Source organism: Argentina anserina, chromosome 1, assembly GCF_933775445.1.
Source record: "Argentina anserina chromosome 1, drPotAnse1.1, whole genome shotgun sequence".
NCBI classification, from domain to species: Eukaryota; Viridiplantae; Streptophyta; class Magnoliopsida; order Rosales; family Rosaceae; genus Argentina; species Argentina anserina.
Window position 1 is genome coordinate 22,114,744 of NC_065872.1, and position 16,355 is coordinate 22,131,098.

The window sequence follows — 16,355 nt, forward strand, 5'->3', positions numbered from 1 at the left end:
AAGGTCCAAAAGAGATATAGAAATATCCCCTTGCAATGCGTGCAGTGTTTGTAGCAGGGCACCAATATTCACAAAAAGCTCGCACCACTGGAGCAACACGATCATAGCTAAATAATGACGCAAACACGACTCGATAGAGGCTCGTCTTCTTGATGTGGTCTTTGTTTCGGCTTAATAATCTTCTACCCACTCCCAGTAGCACTCTGTATAGGTAAAGCTGCCGGTAGTTAGAAACACACCCCATCGCACAGAGTTGTTGGATATAGAGTCGTTCATAAGCTTGAATGACACCGTAAGAGCATCTTTTTCACTCGTTGCCTGACTTGGAAGTTGGCTACTTGGCGATTCACTACGTAAGTCTACTGCGAGACGGGAGTTGAGCTGCCAAAGAATGGAGCTTTAAAGGCGAATGGTCCAGTGAGAGAGGGATATACGGTTAAAGTGGTGCCATCTTGTTGCTCATCTTCAACATCATCGAGGATAGTGATTGTCCTGTCTTTGAAACTTCTGAAAGCCGTCATGCTGAATGTGATCATAAAGCCTAAAACGCTTTTATTGAGTGCTATTAAGTCTATGAAATGAGAGCAGTCAAGCGATTAGGTCGTTTACATTTTTCAAATTCGCCAGAAATCAACGTGTTTCGAAGATACTCAGGATTTTGAGCTCCTATTGATGATACTCAAGATTTTTTTTCTGATTCCCAGACAATTGACTCTAGAGATGAGAATGATATACCGAGTAGTCTTTTGGAGGAACTTTTTGCACTGTCCAAACTTGCAATGGACTTAAAGTTAAACCTTGTTTCCGCTCCCCCTGATGATGTATCTTCCGATGAGGAGTACAATGAGAAAGAGAATGTCAATCCTCATTCGTCTGGATTGGCTGATATATCTTCATCTCCAATTCGTGATCATGTCAAAGCTTTTGTTGACGATGAGGGTGAGGAAGAAGATGATGGTGATCATGACCAGTTTCTGTTCCCAGATAAAGAAGAAGATGAGGCTATAAAGTCACAAATAAGAGGAAATCTACTAAAGAAAAAATTGTAAACTCGCAAGAGAACACTGGAGAAGAGGAGACCAAAACATGTTCTTCAGAGAGTACAATCCGTGCACTTGTGGATATGGTACACTAGTGTGTACTTATTTAAAGTTATTTAAAGAGTTGCTTGGAGCTTGGTCATATAGATGACTGAAAACTAGAGGGTGGGGTTGTCATGTAGGATTAAAAGATACTAAAAAAAAAGGAGCAAAATCATTGAATTGATTTCGATACAGCTTGGTGTTATGTTTCAGTAGTGGAATCATTGGTGGCTTGGTGTTATCTTTTAGTAGTGGAGTTGTAAAGAGACGTGTAGTACAGCTTGATCATTGAATTGATTTCGGTGGAGTTGTAAAGAGACATGTAGTAGCTTGAGAATGATTGATTTTTCGTTAAATTCTTTGTCTGGTACTATTCCATTGTCTCTAGGAGAGCTGTCAAACCTTGAGGAGTTTATGATTAGTAACAACAATGTCACTGCCTCACTGGTTCAATACCTTCCTGTCTTTGCAATGCAACAAATTTGATTCAGTTGCAGCTTGATACAAATCAGATCTCTGGTTTGATTCCACCAGAGATTGGGAAGTTGTCCAAGCTCACTGTGTTCTTTTCTTGGCAAAACCAACTTGAAGGAAGCATTCCTTCATCTTTGGCTAGTTTGAGTAATCTTCAAGCTCTAGATTTGTCACACAATTCACTCACTCGCAGCATACCTTCTAGCTTGTTTCAGCTGCAAAACCGTACAAAAATCTTGTTGATTTCTAATGATATTTCGGGAACTTTCATAAAACTTGAGGAAGATGGGAATCAATTGAAGAGAGTGAAGCTCAAATCTATATTACTCTTTTAAAGTTGCAGACAGTCATATTATCATGCTATGCTCATATACTTATTATGATGAATATTCAGATCAATACATGTGGTGCAGTCCATATTACTATTGATGATGGATCTAGTCTTAAGGTAAATCATTGAAAGCAGTGGAACATTGTAGTGGTGCCAACGATTCAAGGCAGTGGAACATTGTAGTGGTGCCAATGATGAATTTGGATGGAAAGATCTTCGAAATTAAATTCATATGATTAAAATATATGATGGAAAGATTGCTACAAAATTTGCGGAGCCTCGGAAGTTAGCTCCACAAATTCTCCCAATCAAAGTGCATACTTCAAGCTGCGCTTTCGGCACGTTACTACGATATGACTGCAACACGACTTGAAGTCGGGGCATTTGTAGACACATGAAATTTAATGAAGTAAATCATCTTCATTAAATGATTGAATCGACCAAGAGCTCGACAAAATTACACACGTAAGCCCAAAAGTCAACAAAATTAGTGCAGATCCGAATAAAACTCGTGTCAGCATATAAATAGATGATCGTAATTGAAGCTGCGTGATTCCGACTTAAATCGGAAATTGAATGTCATTGACGATTCGAAATAGTGATCGGACATTTGATTAAATCAATAAATTCCTTAACGGTTATGATTAAATCAAAATATTTTCTGCTTAATTTAGTTATGAGAGTAACTAATTTTTAAATTAATCAGAAAATACATATTGATTTAATTATACAATTAAAGGAATATTATTATTTTAGTGTCATTAAAATATTCTATAAAATATAAGCCTTGACACTATAAATACCCATTTCAACATGAAGAGAATGTGACTTTAGAAGAAGAGAGAAAATTACTTGAGCAAGATCACTTTCGAAAAATCCCGAAGTCTCTCAAGTCCAAGAAGAATCATCAAGCTACTAAATCGCTCATTCTTCATCAAATCCAAATCCAAACTCAAATTCTCAAGATCAAGTGCATGTCACCCTTGAGCCAAGTTACATACGGAGATATAATCAGAGGAGTTCAGAAAGATTGTAACCTCGCGCTTGATTATCAGTAAATTATATTTTATTTGTACACGTGTTTGCACTCTTATTTGTTTTCAGATTGTCGTCCTACAGTGAGTTATTGCGATTGTCAATTCCTTTGTAAATCCCATCCATCTTGTAAAATTTATTTATGTATATATGTTGTTAGTTAGTAGCTTCATATGACTGTTACCCTAATCCCTAGCTAAAGAATGATCCCTACTTATTCTTACTACACTGATAGAGTTTTAAATTGAGAAATCTTATATGCCATGTGCCTAAAGGAAGATATAAAGGTGACTTTGCTCTTTACCAACAATCAGCTTCAATACGCAGTCTCTCACCGTTGAGATGAATCCCAAAGAGCAAGAGTAGGCTTCTTCTACAGGGTCATAACCCATCCAATCAAGGTAATTTGGTTATGACCAATCCAACCCTTAAATTCCACCATTCACCTTAAGGGAACACTGACAATGCCAACATCTCCCCAACAATCATAGATTAGGTCACTAGCCTCCACAACGTACAAAATATCATCGTTGGAAATCAGATTCAACTTGAATGAAGGAGATTGATTCGAGATTTGTGTGTTACCAGAGGTGGTGCCATAATTTAGCTCCATGGAAGATGAAATAGGGTTCGGCCATGCCCAATGTTGGGCGGATGGTTATCTTAAAACCAAGGGGAGGAGAGAGCGGAATCACAAATCTTGAAGGAGTTTTTGAGTTTCAGAAAAGTCTAGGGTACCAAGTGGTACCGATATCACCTGGTGTGTTACCTTCTAATTGGTTCGGGAGGGGCGGACAACTTACATAGGTTACAAAACTTTCAATTTGGAAAGTCTCTCTATCTATCTCTCTCTCTCTCTCTCTCTCTCTCTCTCTCTCTCTCTCTCTCTCTCTCTCTCTCTCTCTCTCTCTCTCTCTCTCTATCGTATTTGATTCTCTCTCTTTCTCTTTCTTGCATATGTTCAGTCGCGGATTGTTTTAGTGACTCCACGATCTTGAATTCCGGCTTTCGGTTTGTTTTGGTGCCGCCACTAGCTCGGATTTCGACTTTTGCGACACCATGAAGAAACAAATAGTAGCCTAGAAAGTTAAGTAACAAAAGTTCACTAGAAAATCCACTACTCAAAATAAATTGACTTGTTTTTCATATAGACTACGCGTATGAAAGTAGTAGACTATTAATATGATATCCAGCTTGAAGTTTTATTTTTAGTCAACTAATTTTGTATGCTTAATCTACATGATTAACAAGTCTTTTGCATGTCTAAAGGCAGACTTTTTGGGAATCAATCATTGAGCATATGTAATATTTCTATTCCCTTCTCTAGAATGGCTTAATATCCCCTCAATCCTTTGATTTCAATCGGCTTTGTGTGAATCAGGTCAGACTTGGACACAAACATGTTTTGGGGAATCATACCAAATTGCAGTGTTTATCCTTCTGTGCTAGGGTTTAGAATTGAGATTGGGGTTTCTGAAATGGGGTTTTTTTTAAGGAAGAGAAGAAGACGCTGAAGAACAAGAGAATGAAGAAGAAAATAAGATTGAGCAAATAGAGAGAGAGAGAAAGGGTTATGAAGAAAATAGTTTAAGAGAGAAAGAGAGGGGCCAGCTCGTTTTAAATTCAATATATTATAGTATGCAAGCAATGTGTGTGGTATCGGTACCACTTGATACAAAAAGGGATCCCTTGAGTTTTTGTACAACACATCAAATGTTTGGTATCTCAATTCCAATTAAATAGTCTTGCTACAAGTCCATCGAAAGACTATTTTATCACAGATTAACGTATAAGATTATTTTTATCACTACTTAACATGTGACTTTTAGCTCGATTTGATGTAAAAATCTATGAAAATCTAGTGCTTTTGTTTACTCTGTATTGTTTTCAAAGTGTTGTTGCTGAATAAAAGTGTTTAGATTCTTATTCTGCTAATCTATTTCTGATTTCTTTTTATCTAAATACATACTTTTTAGAGTAAATTAGTACAACTCAAAAAAAGAAAAAGAACAAAAAACATTAACTTGACGAATGAAATGGGCCTCGAGATATATAGGAGGTTGCCGACGTTTTTTGTACTTGCACAGTGTGTAGTTGTTAGCTTGTGTGTTTTGCATGGTCGCAAAAGGAGCCTATGTTGATATTTATCGTTAGTGGTGAACACTAGTCTCTGTGTAGAGCACGAGTTGCTATCCAACAACAACAGAAGACTCCTCTCAACTGTTGCTTAACGCCAACCCTTCTCTTCTTCTTCTTCTTCTTCTTCTTCACAATTTCTTTCCCTCCCACAAAGCTTCATGGAATCCCACTCCGACCCTCTCTCCCCATCCGTCCGTCGGGGGCTGCAACTAATCCAATCGGACGACCACGCTTTGAAGCTCGAGGGTGCCCAGGAGATCCGACGGCTCACCAAGACCTCGCAGAGGTGTCGCCGCCAACTCTCCGACTCCGTTGCCCCACTCGTCTCCATGCTCCGTGTTCATGACTCGCCCGACTCTCATCAGTCTGCCCTCCTCGCTCTCCTCAACCTCGCCGTCAAGGATGAGTCGTACGTTTAATTCCCACCCCCTTCATTTCTTATTTTCTTTGAAGAATTTCTTGGAACCAATTGATATTTTCTTGAGAGATTTTTATCTCGATTGTTTTCTGTTTTTTTTTTTTAATTTTGATTGGCTCAAGATCTGATTTTGATTCAGTCTGTATATTATGCTGACAATTCTTAGATGCTCAGATTTTCATTGCTAACAGTTTATATTGCCAACATGTCTGATTACCGGTACTTTGAACATGTAATAAAAGATGCAATATGCATATAATATGCTAACAAGTATGACCCAATTGTTGGGTGCCTGCAAAAATCTAAAAAACTAAAGTGAATTCCACCACATGATTAAAGAACATTCTTTTTCATTTTTAATACTGGCAACTGAACTACATACCAGAAAGGGATTAAAGATGAGTGGAAGGGAAATACAGGGAGCTTGCTTTATGATAGACTTGTTTAAAAAGGAATTCAATGCCCATAGGATTTGAAGGTGGTTGATCTTTTGGGGTTCTTACTCCATCTTTTTTCCTCTTTCTTTTAATCTTGTGTCTCAAGTTATCTATTAGAATGAAGCAATTTTGATTGGTGAGCAAGGGTACCTAACAAAACTTTTTTCAGATGTGGTCCTCTTTTTTTCTTTCCTAATCATCTTCATTTTTTAGCATGTGTATTTGTTTCTTAATGTGTTTCTTGATTCAAACATTGATAATTATCATTTGACTGTTATTTTAGCAATTAAATTGGATCCAAGCAATCTGAGAAATAAGGGTATATTTTGAATTTTTTTTTAGATTGTGCCATGACATTATGTATTAGGTGTCAGCTAGCTTACAGCTTTTTGTTAATATGGTAACTTGAATTTCATGCCAACTAACTCATTGTGACATTGAGTTTCTTATTAAACCAGTGCCTTGTAAATACACTCGTGGCTTGTCCGTAAATTTTACTGTCCTTGTTTCACTTTGTAGCTGCTATATGAATTTTACTGTAACTTATTCGAGTCCAGAGAATATTAATTCATTGTGTTCAAGTGTGTGCTAATGCTCTGTTAAAACTTCTGGTGCCTTTAACGTATTGTAAAATTCCATACTCAAGTAGATGATTCCTATGTTGGACATCTATATTAGATTATAAGCCTGAGTAATCATGGATTCAAGGATAGCCAATTCAGTGGATGGAAATTTTTTCAGTATGACGCTGAGTTGATATATTATATGGAATAGGTTTTTGGGTACATTCTGTTTAGTACTTTAGTTGCATTTTGTTTTATTGGGGCAATAACTATTTAGCTTTCTATTTTGATATTTTATCTTACAGGAACAAGATAAAGATTGTGGAAGCTGGTGCTTTAGAACCGATTATTACTTTCCTTCGGTCAGAAAATTCCAATCTGCAGGAGTCTGCAACTGCATCTCTACTCACCTTGTCGGCTTCTGCCTCCAACAAGCCAGTCATTAGTGGCTGTGGTGCCATTCCTCTTCTTGTTGAAATCCTTAGAGATGGAACCCCACAAGCCAAAGTTGATTCTGTAATGGCACTTTCCAATCTCTCAACCTACCCAATTAACCTTAGCATCATTCTTGAAGCGAAACCAGTTCCTTGTATAATTAAGTTGTTAAAAACTTGCAAAAAATCTTCAAAGACAGCTGAAAAATGCTGTGCTCTGATAGAATCTTTAATGGCCTTTGATGAGGGCAGAACTGCCATGACGTCTGAAGAAGGTGGAGTGCTTGCAGTTATTGAGATGCTTGAAAGTGGATCACTTCAAAGTCGAGAGCATGCTGTTGGTGCTCTACTAACAATGTGTCAAAGTGATCGATGCAAATATAGAGAAGCACTCCTTAAAGAAGGGGTAATCCCTGGACTTCTTGAGCTCACTGTTCAAGGAACAGCCAAGTCTCAGTCGAAAGCACAGACACTTCTGCGATTACTGAGGGAGTCCCCATACCCACGATCTGAGCTTGAACCAGACACACTGGAAAATATCGTGTGCAACATTATTTCTCAGATCGATGGTGATGATCAGTCAGGCAAAGCAAAGAAGATGCTAGCCGAGATGGTTCAAGTTAGCATGGAACAGAGCTTGAGACATTTACAGCAAAGGGCTCTGGTATGCACACCAACTGATCTTCCTATCAATACTTGTACCTCTGAGGTTTCCTTAAAATGACCAATTTGACCGATCAGCTTAGCTTTGTTAGATATTGTACTATGAGATAAACTTTACGTGAGCCAGAGAAAACAAAAAATACAGAAACAGGAAAAAAAAAGAAAAAAAAAGGAAATACCACGGAAAAAAGCAAGAAAGAATGTAAAGATGATGCCAGTCCAGGCCATTGTTGTGATGTCAAGTGATTGGTGAGTTTCAATAAAGTGGAACCATGTATGGCTTGATAGATCGTTATAGTTGTTCTGTAAAGAAAATGTTCTATCTGATAATGTAATATCATAGGGTAGCCCTGTGAGAAACTTATTGTAACAGGAAAATATATTTTATCGTTTAAATCAAGCCAGTCCAGGCTGTTGTGTAATGTCGTCGGGCGACTGGTAACTGTCAATAAACTGGAGAATGTATGAGGTATTTTAATAGTTGGTGTGTAAAGAAAACTGGTGTTTAAGATTACGATATATATTGAAAGCTTTTTTTCTATACTAGCTTGTCAGATGTTGGTTTCTCAGTAAATTAGACCTGGCTTCATTTTTGAAAAAGGATGCCTACGTGTTAAGTGGTTATCCTAACAGGGTAAGAGGAACTCCAATTTCAGAAAGCACTTTGAGATGCAACAGGTAAACCTTTGCGTTTTCATTGAGCTATTAGACGTTTTGATGTGTTTCCCAGAAATTCTTTTATGGTGTGATGTTTCCTACCAATGCTACCATGATATTTGAGGTTTTTCTAAACTCCTAGATCCTCTTAATCCTTATATTTTGTCTAAGCTTCATGTTTTCAATCCTTATCCTCTCTCTCTTTTTATTTCTCGAAAGGTTTTTCCTCCTTTATGCTTCACATCAAGGTTCCTGTGGGCTTTGAAGTATCTTGTTTTGTCTTCAAGCGTCATTAGCGGAGAATTTTCTCCTTTGTAACCCTCCACGTTTTCCATTTGAGGGATCATTTCTGTTTGCCTATTTTAAAGAATCACTTGTGGGACTTGATTATTGATAACATGTCCATAGTAACTGTTTAGTTTAAATTCTTAATGATTATATTACTTATGTAAATTTTGAGCTAAATCTACCAAACTAGATGATGTCAATAGACGAGCGAAATCTTTCATACGTGAATTGTTTATGTTTTTTTAAGGCATAGTCAAGATATTTAATAGATTAGTAAACCTGAAAGGGAATAAGACACCTTTTTTAGTCGAAAATAAGAAACTCTAGAGTGACTATTAAAACACCGGCCTAGATGTAACTAGATTTCAATAGGCTTAGGCCACATAAACCAAAAGTTGGTGAAGTGGCTCTAGGCTGAAAATAAGTGTAAATGGATAAATACTAGATAAAAACTGTTGGAATTGAGAAATTTCACATACAAAATAGTGACATATCAAATATAACTTACAAGCGGATGGATAGTACCACCAAATACATCTAAGGTGGTTAAGTTGGAACATTATAAGTACAGTTGATTTACATGTCATGTCTGTACGGTTTAACATAAACAGTGCAGCTAGGCATGAGAGCTCTGGTAGGGTTTTTCCTTAGCAACACCTAGATTATTTTGATCGTAAGGAGTTGGTTTATCTAATCTTCTTGGCTATTTGGTTGAGATCGGAGACGGTAGAGAGATCTACTAGCCCTCGAAATCATTGGATTGAAGTATGATCTCATTTCTTTGTTTTAAATTTTAGCGTCCTTGTCGAAGGAAGCGGGGATTGAAGTCACGGCCTTCGGTTTTGGGTCTGGTGTCATTTGACCTGATTAAGGTTTTAGGATTCGTGTTCGGATTTTTGCTTCTTCTTGGCCCTTGGGATGCCCCCTACTATCTATGGTCCTGGCCTTAAAGTCTTGTATGAGATTTTTTAGTCCGTTATAAGTTAGGCATAGTCTAACACTTCTTAATTTTTTCATTAATTGTCCAAGGTCTAATTCTATGGTTTTTGACATTGAATAGGTTGATTGCTTAGTATTGGACTTAACTTGATAGGTTTTGTTTTGCAGAAGTTAATTTTTGCATTTACCCGCGTGCGCATCTTTAGTTCATGTTGGTTTCTTTTTCTGGTGAGCAATACTTTGTTAGAAGATAAAAAAAAATAATAATAATAATAAACAAGTGCATAGTTATGAACAAGACGAGATAGAATTGCAGTAACTTGTTTACCTTACATGAGGTAGTTTAAAAGACTAGCTAGCTAGACCATACGTACTGGTGAGAACAAGCAAAAACAGATGGCTAAAGTATATAAAGGAACAGAAACAACCCAGCTAGATAGCTAGCTTAAATTACAATGTTTAGTATATATATATATATATATATATATATATATATATATATATATACGAGATTAAATAATTTAGAGTATCATGCCCCCAAAAACCATGAGCAAGATGAGGAACAAGCCAGGTAGCAACGTGATAATCACATTTGGATATGGTGGAGGAGCAGCAGCAGAGTAAAAATCATAGGAATACGATGATCCATAAGTATCTGATTTGTACAAATCACCTGGAATACCCGTCACATAAGTGAACCTTGGAGGCGGCGGCGCCAATAATACCGGGACTGCAGGTAAAGCCGGGGTGCAACTAGTGGTCATTGGTGGCGGAGGCGGTGGGGGTGGTGGTGGAAGCTGCTGACAAGGGTTTACACAAGGGCATGTTCCACATTTAATTTCTCCAGTAGTAATTGAAGTGTCGGTTTCTTCTTTCGGAAGAGCAGATGAAACTTTCACAGTTTGTTTTTGGAGATGCTTTCCATCAAAAGTGACAGTGACTCCAGTTGAATTGCCAGGAACTGAAATAGACAAGATGACCAGCAGCAGGGTAACTGCAAGTGGTGGAGAGTGCTTCCAACTTCGTAGAGGCAATGCCATTGATGGATCGATCAAGTTAATTTCCTCTAAAAGCTGAAATGGTCGTAATAGATGAGGAGAAAATCTCTCGAGGTACTTAGCTTAGGTAGAAGAGTAGCGTACGTACTAGCAATGGCAATACTGGGTGGTTGTTTAGGGTGGATATGTGGATCGATGCTTCACTAGCTAGTGGGTACCTTTAGCTTGTGGCTTAGAAAGAGCTTGTGGCTTAAGTTTGGGGGGAGCTGAATGGAATTGCTATAAAGGCACAACTCACCGCCACCTTATTAGGTAATCAGTTATGAGTGTTGAGCAACGAAAGCGATCGAGAGAGAGAGGGACGTACTTGATCTTGTTCATAATCATTTTTAGCATGAGAGAGCCCCTAATTAATACTGATCGAAGCTATATCTATAAAAGAGTAAATACATATTCATGTATAGTATTTCGTATCATATATCATACCTCATCGATAATCATATCAAACGCTGGCTACTCGCCTTTGAAAGCGAATTGCATGTGGAAGTTGTAAATGCATACATAACCATGACATGATCGAGAGGTCCCCTGTAGCTAGCTCTTTAATCTTCTTCTTTTTTTCTTGACCTTTTCTTTTCGATCTACCTGTTCATGTTTTCGATCAATTAATCATTCACCTAGCTAACTACACAATCAGCTATCGGCTCTCGTAACATTGATAGCATATAAAGAACATAAATATGAAAATAATAATTAATCAAGAATATATCCTAAACAGGAATAGAGAGAAAGCATAAATAAAGTTCCCCGTTAATGGCTTTTACAGTTTTGCTTGAGGTCCCTGATAACAGAGCATGCATGTTAATTAACAAAAAGATGCATGCATGCTAGCTTCATAGTCACGAATAAATGGCTTGGTGGCTAGCATATATTCTTCCACTTTGGGCATGATATAAATGTTTATATATATATATATATATATATATATATATATATATAGATCGATTCGATCATCAGCAAACTTTCTGATGATCTGAGAAGCACTTCAATGCGATCAATATGCTAGCGTCTGGCGATGAGGAGTTAAAGTCGATAATATTCCAAAAGCAGAACACAGGCTATATATGCATGGTTACAATATTTACAATAAAAGAAGAGAATCATATACCCCTTCATCGAAGTCGACCAGTTTACTTGATTTCTTTTCATTCTCCCCACTTCACACCTCCGGTGATTGTCGAAACTCGAAAGAAAGAAGCCAAAAACAGAGTGAGAATTCTCTTTGCGCGCAAGCCATATCATAATTTGCAAAATGAACAGGTTACTACATAAGAAAATCGAATATAAAAAAGATAGGACTCAAGTTGGACATGAAACTAAAACCCTTGGAAAAAATTAACAAAATAAAAAGGCAAAATAAAAAGATAGTAAGCAAATATATAATTATAGCTGATTGCATTAAGATCAGGACGCACAAAGAATTCCAATCCCGGGCAGGGTAACGGTCAAGTTAGTCAAGTTTCTTCTATTAAATTGTTGGAATGTTACACCTGCATATAGTGGGTATACTTTGACAAGTTAGTGAGTTATATATCTACATACTTTTAAACCCCATCTTTGTACGCATATATTCGTTGTTAAATATTATTGTAAATTAATTTATAACCTAAGGATACACCTGTGTTTTCAAACACCTTTCGGCTGACAAACCTATAACCTTAAGAATGTTAAAGAAAAAACATTATTTCCTTATTAGTGTGCATTCATCAAAGTAATTGATAGAGACAATTGATATGAATTATGTAACAGATCAATTCTCATTCATTGTCATTAAACTAATTGATATCTTTCCATGTAATATTTCCCCTATATAAAGGGGGTTCGTAATAATACAAGTAGACCAATTCAGTTTTCACTTTTACACGTTATCAGCACGTTAGCTTTGCTCTGAATATTCTGGCCAAAACACACAAAAACAAAAACAAAAACCAAAAAACAATTGAAAACCCTAGTTTTTTTTTCCCGTCGCTGCCCCCTCCCTGTCGCCGCTCCATAGCGGCATCTGCGCCTCCGATCGGCGTGACCAAACGCTCGCCTCCGATCGGCGAGACCAGCAGCCCAGATCGGTACGGCTCACACCCCGCTCCCGCCGCGAGCTAGCCTCTCCTCCCGGCCCCGACATCGCCTCCGACGCCGACCCCCGATCTCCGACGCGACAGGACACACGCTGCAAGCAAGATCGGCGACGCGACCTCCGATCCGAGATCTCCAATTCGCGATCCGCGATCTCCGACTTGCGACTCGAAACCCGCGACCCGTGACCCGCGCCCCATGACCCGCGAACTCCGACCCGCGACCCGTTTCGAAAAAAAAACTGAAATATTTACCATTCTGGTAAATCAAGGTTAGTTTTTTTTATATAATTTTTGTTTGTTTGTTTTTTGGTAATTTATCGTAATCATTTCCTTTTATTATTTTCGAAATTTAATTAGTAAATGTGAAAGTTGGTTACTGCTTTTTTTTTTACCATATGTGTTATTTATTTTAAAGTACGTAAATATGCATGTCTACAAGATGATTTGTTTGTCGGGTTTACTACACGCGGATATGCTATGTTGTAATGTTTTCAATTATGCATGGTAAATTTAAGACATTATTATATATATTTTTTACGATTATGGCATATTTGATCAATGTGTTATACTTTATAACGTGCTTAAGAATTAAATATATGTCTGTTTCATAGGTTCTTAACATCAATCTTATTATTATTAGCACGACTTATATATTATTTTCATGATAATGAAAATCATGTGCTTTACAAAGTTTTATAAAGTAATTATGTGATAAAGCATTTTCACAAAAAGCATCGAAAGAAAATATGTGACCACCATGAAATTTGGTCTCGAAATCCAATGCACACTCTTGGAAATAAATAAACATTTACTCTTGTTTTTGTAGATGGCTGACCAAACTCGACCCGAATTCGCCATTTTGGACTAAGAAGGAATTGAGTACCATCGTTGGGTTTCTGATGTTGAAACCAAGTTTGTGTGAAAGGACTACACAACCACCATTTATCCTCCCACCGACAAAAAAGATGAACCGTCGGCAAAAACTAAAGCCTATGCCCTAATGTTCTTGAGGCGGCATATTGATCAATGCTTGGTATGGGAGTACCTTCAGTTGAAAACACCCAAAGAATTGTGGGATGCCCTAAATGGACGTTTTGGGAATATTCATGACACTTTGCTCCCAGAATTAATTGTCCAGTGGAATGAAATCCGCTTACTTGACTACAAAAGGGTTAATGACTTCAGCAGTGATATCTAGCGCCTGAAAGCACGTCTCAATTTTTGTGGGAAGGAACTCACGGAAGATGATATGATCCAGAAAACTCTATCCACCTTCCCTACTTCGACCCTTATACTAGCGAACTAGTATAGGTTGGAGTATGACAACAAAAGAATCACTATCTTCCATAAATTGATCACCATGTTGCAAGTATCTGAGCGTCATGATCAAGTTCTTCTGAACAATAATGTCAGACCTATTGGGACAAAGAAAATTCCCGAGGCTAACTATGGCAAGGTGAAGGATGGAAAGAACTATAAAGTAAAGGGGATTGGACGTGCTGACCCTTACACACGTGGGGGCAATACCCCACGTGGAAAAGGATATGGAGGCCGTAGTATGGGCCGTGGACGTCCTCCCAATGTATGGCACAGAGATGGTGCTGCAGGTCCTAGTGGCCATGGTGGCACTGGACCTAGTGATCACAAAGTGCAAAAGGCACCGAAAAACCCCCAAGCAAAAAGGGAAAGAGTTGGGAATTAACCTTGCTATAGGTGTGGAGACACTGCTCATTGGTATAAGAACTACCAAGCAAGTAACAGAGTAGCAGCCAATTACAAGAGGTATAGAGAGTCTAGAGAACAAGAGGCTCACTATATGGAGGAAGAAGGTCCTGAACCTAATGTCAACCTCACAATCTCAGACTTTAATGGCAAGATGGACCATGCCAGTCAAGCGATACTCCAGATTTTGATTAATCTTTTTCATTTATTTCCAAGTTCAGTGTGAAGGCGTAATGCCTTATTTTAATTAGACTATTGGTTTGGTCTTAAAGTTTATTTTTCAATAATGGTTTGTTGAAATTGGATTTCTATGTATGACACTTATTTTGATTATTGTTGGATTATTAATAAATTTTCAGATTTTATTCTGAAGTATTGAGATTGTTCAAGTTTTTAAATTATTATACATGGTTCGGAAATAGCACTATTAATGATGTAAAGCAATACATCTATAAAAAAAAATTAGAATGAAAAGTATATCATTCGACCTACACTAGAAGACTCTACTGCATATGAGATATATGTTTAATGATCATATCAAAATTTAATTGTAGGAATGAATCGAGGAGAAATAGAGTGCTTAGCAGATTGTGCGACTACCCACACTATATTAAGGAATCGGCAATTATTTGTTGAATTAATTCCATATAATTCATGTTTGTCTACTATGACTGGATCAGACCAAATAGTAAAAGGGCGAGGAACTGCCCAAAGTTTCTTGCCAAATGGCACATTGTTAAAACTCACCAATGCTCTATATGCACCTAGAGCCCCTCGAACCTTGTTAAGCTTCAAAGATATTCGCACCAACGGTTAGCATCTAAACACTTATTGTGAGAATGGAAGTGAATATTTGTGTCTTACTTCTCTTGAATGTGGATGGACACGCGTTTTAGAGAAGATGAAGAGTCAAGACAATGGAGTATATCTTACTACCATTCGGATTATTGAATCCTATGATGTCACCAATGGTGAAATTTGGGACACTTACTTATACAAGCTTTGGCATGACCAATTAGGACATCCTGGTTGGGACATGATGGTCCGTATTTTAAAGAATTCACACGGACATCCCTTCTTTCGAGGGAAAAATAAAAGAGGACAACAACCCAATACGATGCACAGTGCTCGTTACACTGCTCCAATGCAGTCATTACCTTCTAAAGTAATAGAAGTGTTCCCTCCCTCTGCCTCAATGACTATTTCCAAGGCACATGAGTCATTTTGCAAAGCCTGCTCTTTGGCAAAAACAGGATCAAGACCTTCCTATGCTAAAGAAACTAAACAAAATATTTCATTCTTACAAAAGATACAAGGTGATATTTGTGGACCTATCCATCCAGAATGCGGGCCATTTAAGTATTTTATGGTTCTGGTAGATTCTTCAACTTGCTGGTCACATGTTGCATTATTGTCTACACGAAACGCTGCATTTGCAAAACTTCTAGCACATATTATTCATTTAAGGGCTCACCACCCTGATCACCCTATTAAGTCTATAAGGCTTGATAACGCTGGAGAGTTTACATCAAAAGCATTTGATGATTATTGCATGTCTATTGGGATCGATGTAGAGCATCATGTTCTCCATGTACATACACAAAATGGTCTCATTGAAGCCACCATCAAAAGATTACAGATGGTGGCTAGGGCACTTGTAATGCGCACCAACTTACCTATTAGTGCATGGGGTTTGCAATATTGCACGCAACTTTGCTTATTCGTTTCAGACCTATTGCTAGCCAACCATTTTCTGCCTACCAGTTGGTTACTGGATATGAGCCTGACATTTCACACTTACGCATATTTGGTTGTGTTGTATATGTGCCTATTGCGCCCCCACAGCGCACAAAAATGGGTCCTTAGAGACTACTAGGTATTTATGTTGGAAATTAATCTCCAACAATTATTTGCTATTTGGAATCTTTGACATGCGATCGTTTTACCGCTAGATTTGCGGATTGTCACTTTGATGAGACAGTCTTCCCATCGTTAGGGGGAGATAAGAAAAAGGATTTTCAAAGGGAACTACAGGAATTG

The 16,355-nt window shown here is 37.8% G+C and overlaps 2 protein-coding genes across 2 annotated transcripts in view; both read left to right on the top strand.

Moving 5' to 3' along the window:
* Positions 1-16,355, top strand: part of LOC126787543 (40S ribosomal protein S15a-1) — a 151,792-nt gene that overhangs the window by 41,624 nt on the left and 93,813 nt on the right. The gene's annotated exons all lie outside the window — the stretch shown is intronic.
* Positions 5,160-8,121, top strand: LOC126787486 (U-box domain-containing protein 2). Its single transcript, XM_050513364.1, has 2 exons — positions 5,160-5,470; positions 6,785-8,121. The coding sequence occupies exons 1-2, from the start codon at positions 5,220-5,222 to the stop codon at positions 7,635-7,637; spliced, it is 1,104 nt and encodes a 367-aa protein (XP_050369321.1). The 5' UTR covers positions 5,160-5,219; the 3' UTR covers positions 7,638-8,121.

What these genes read in the sequence shown, in the direction of transcription:
- LOC126787486 (XM_050513364.1), top strand. Translation starts at nt 5,220, where the DNA reads ATGGAATCCCACTCCGACCCTCTCTCCCCATCCGTCCGTCGGGGGCTG. An exon ending in CTCGCCGTCAAGGATGAGTC is followed by an intron (nt 5,471 to 6,784) that starts GTACGTTTAATT and finishes TTTATCTTACAG; the next exon opens with GAACAAGATAAAGATTGTGG.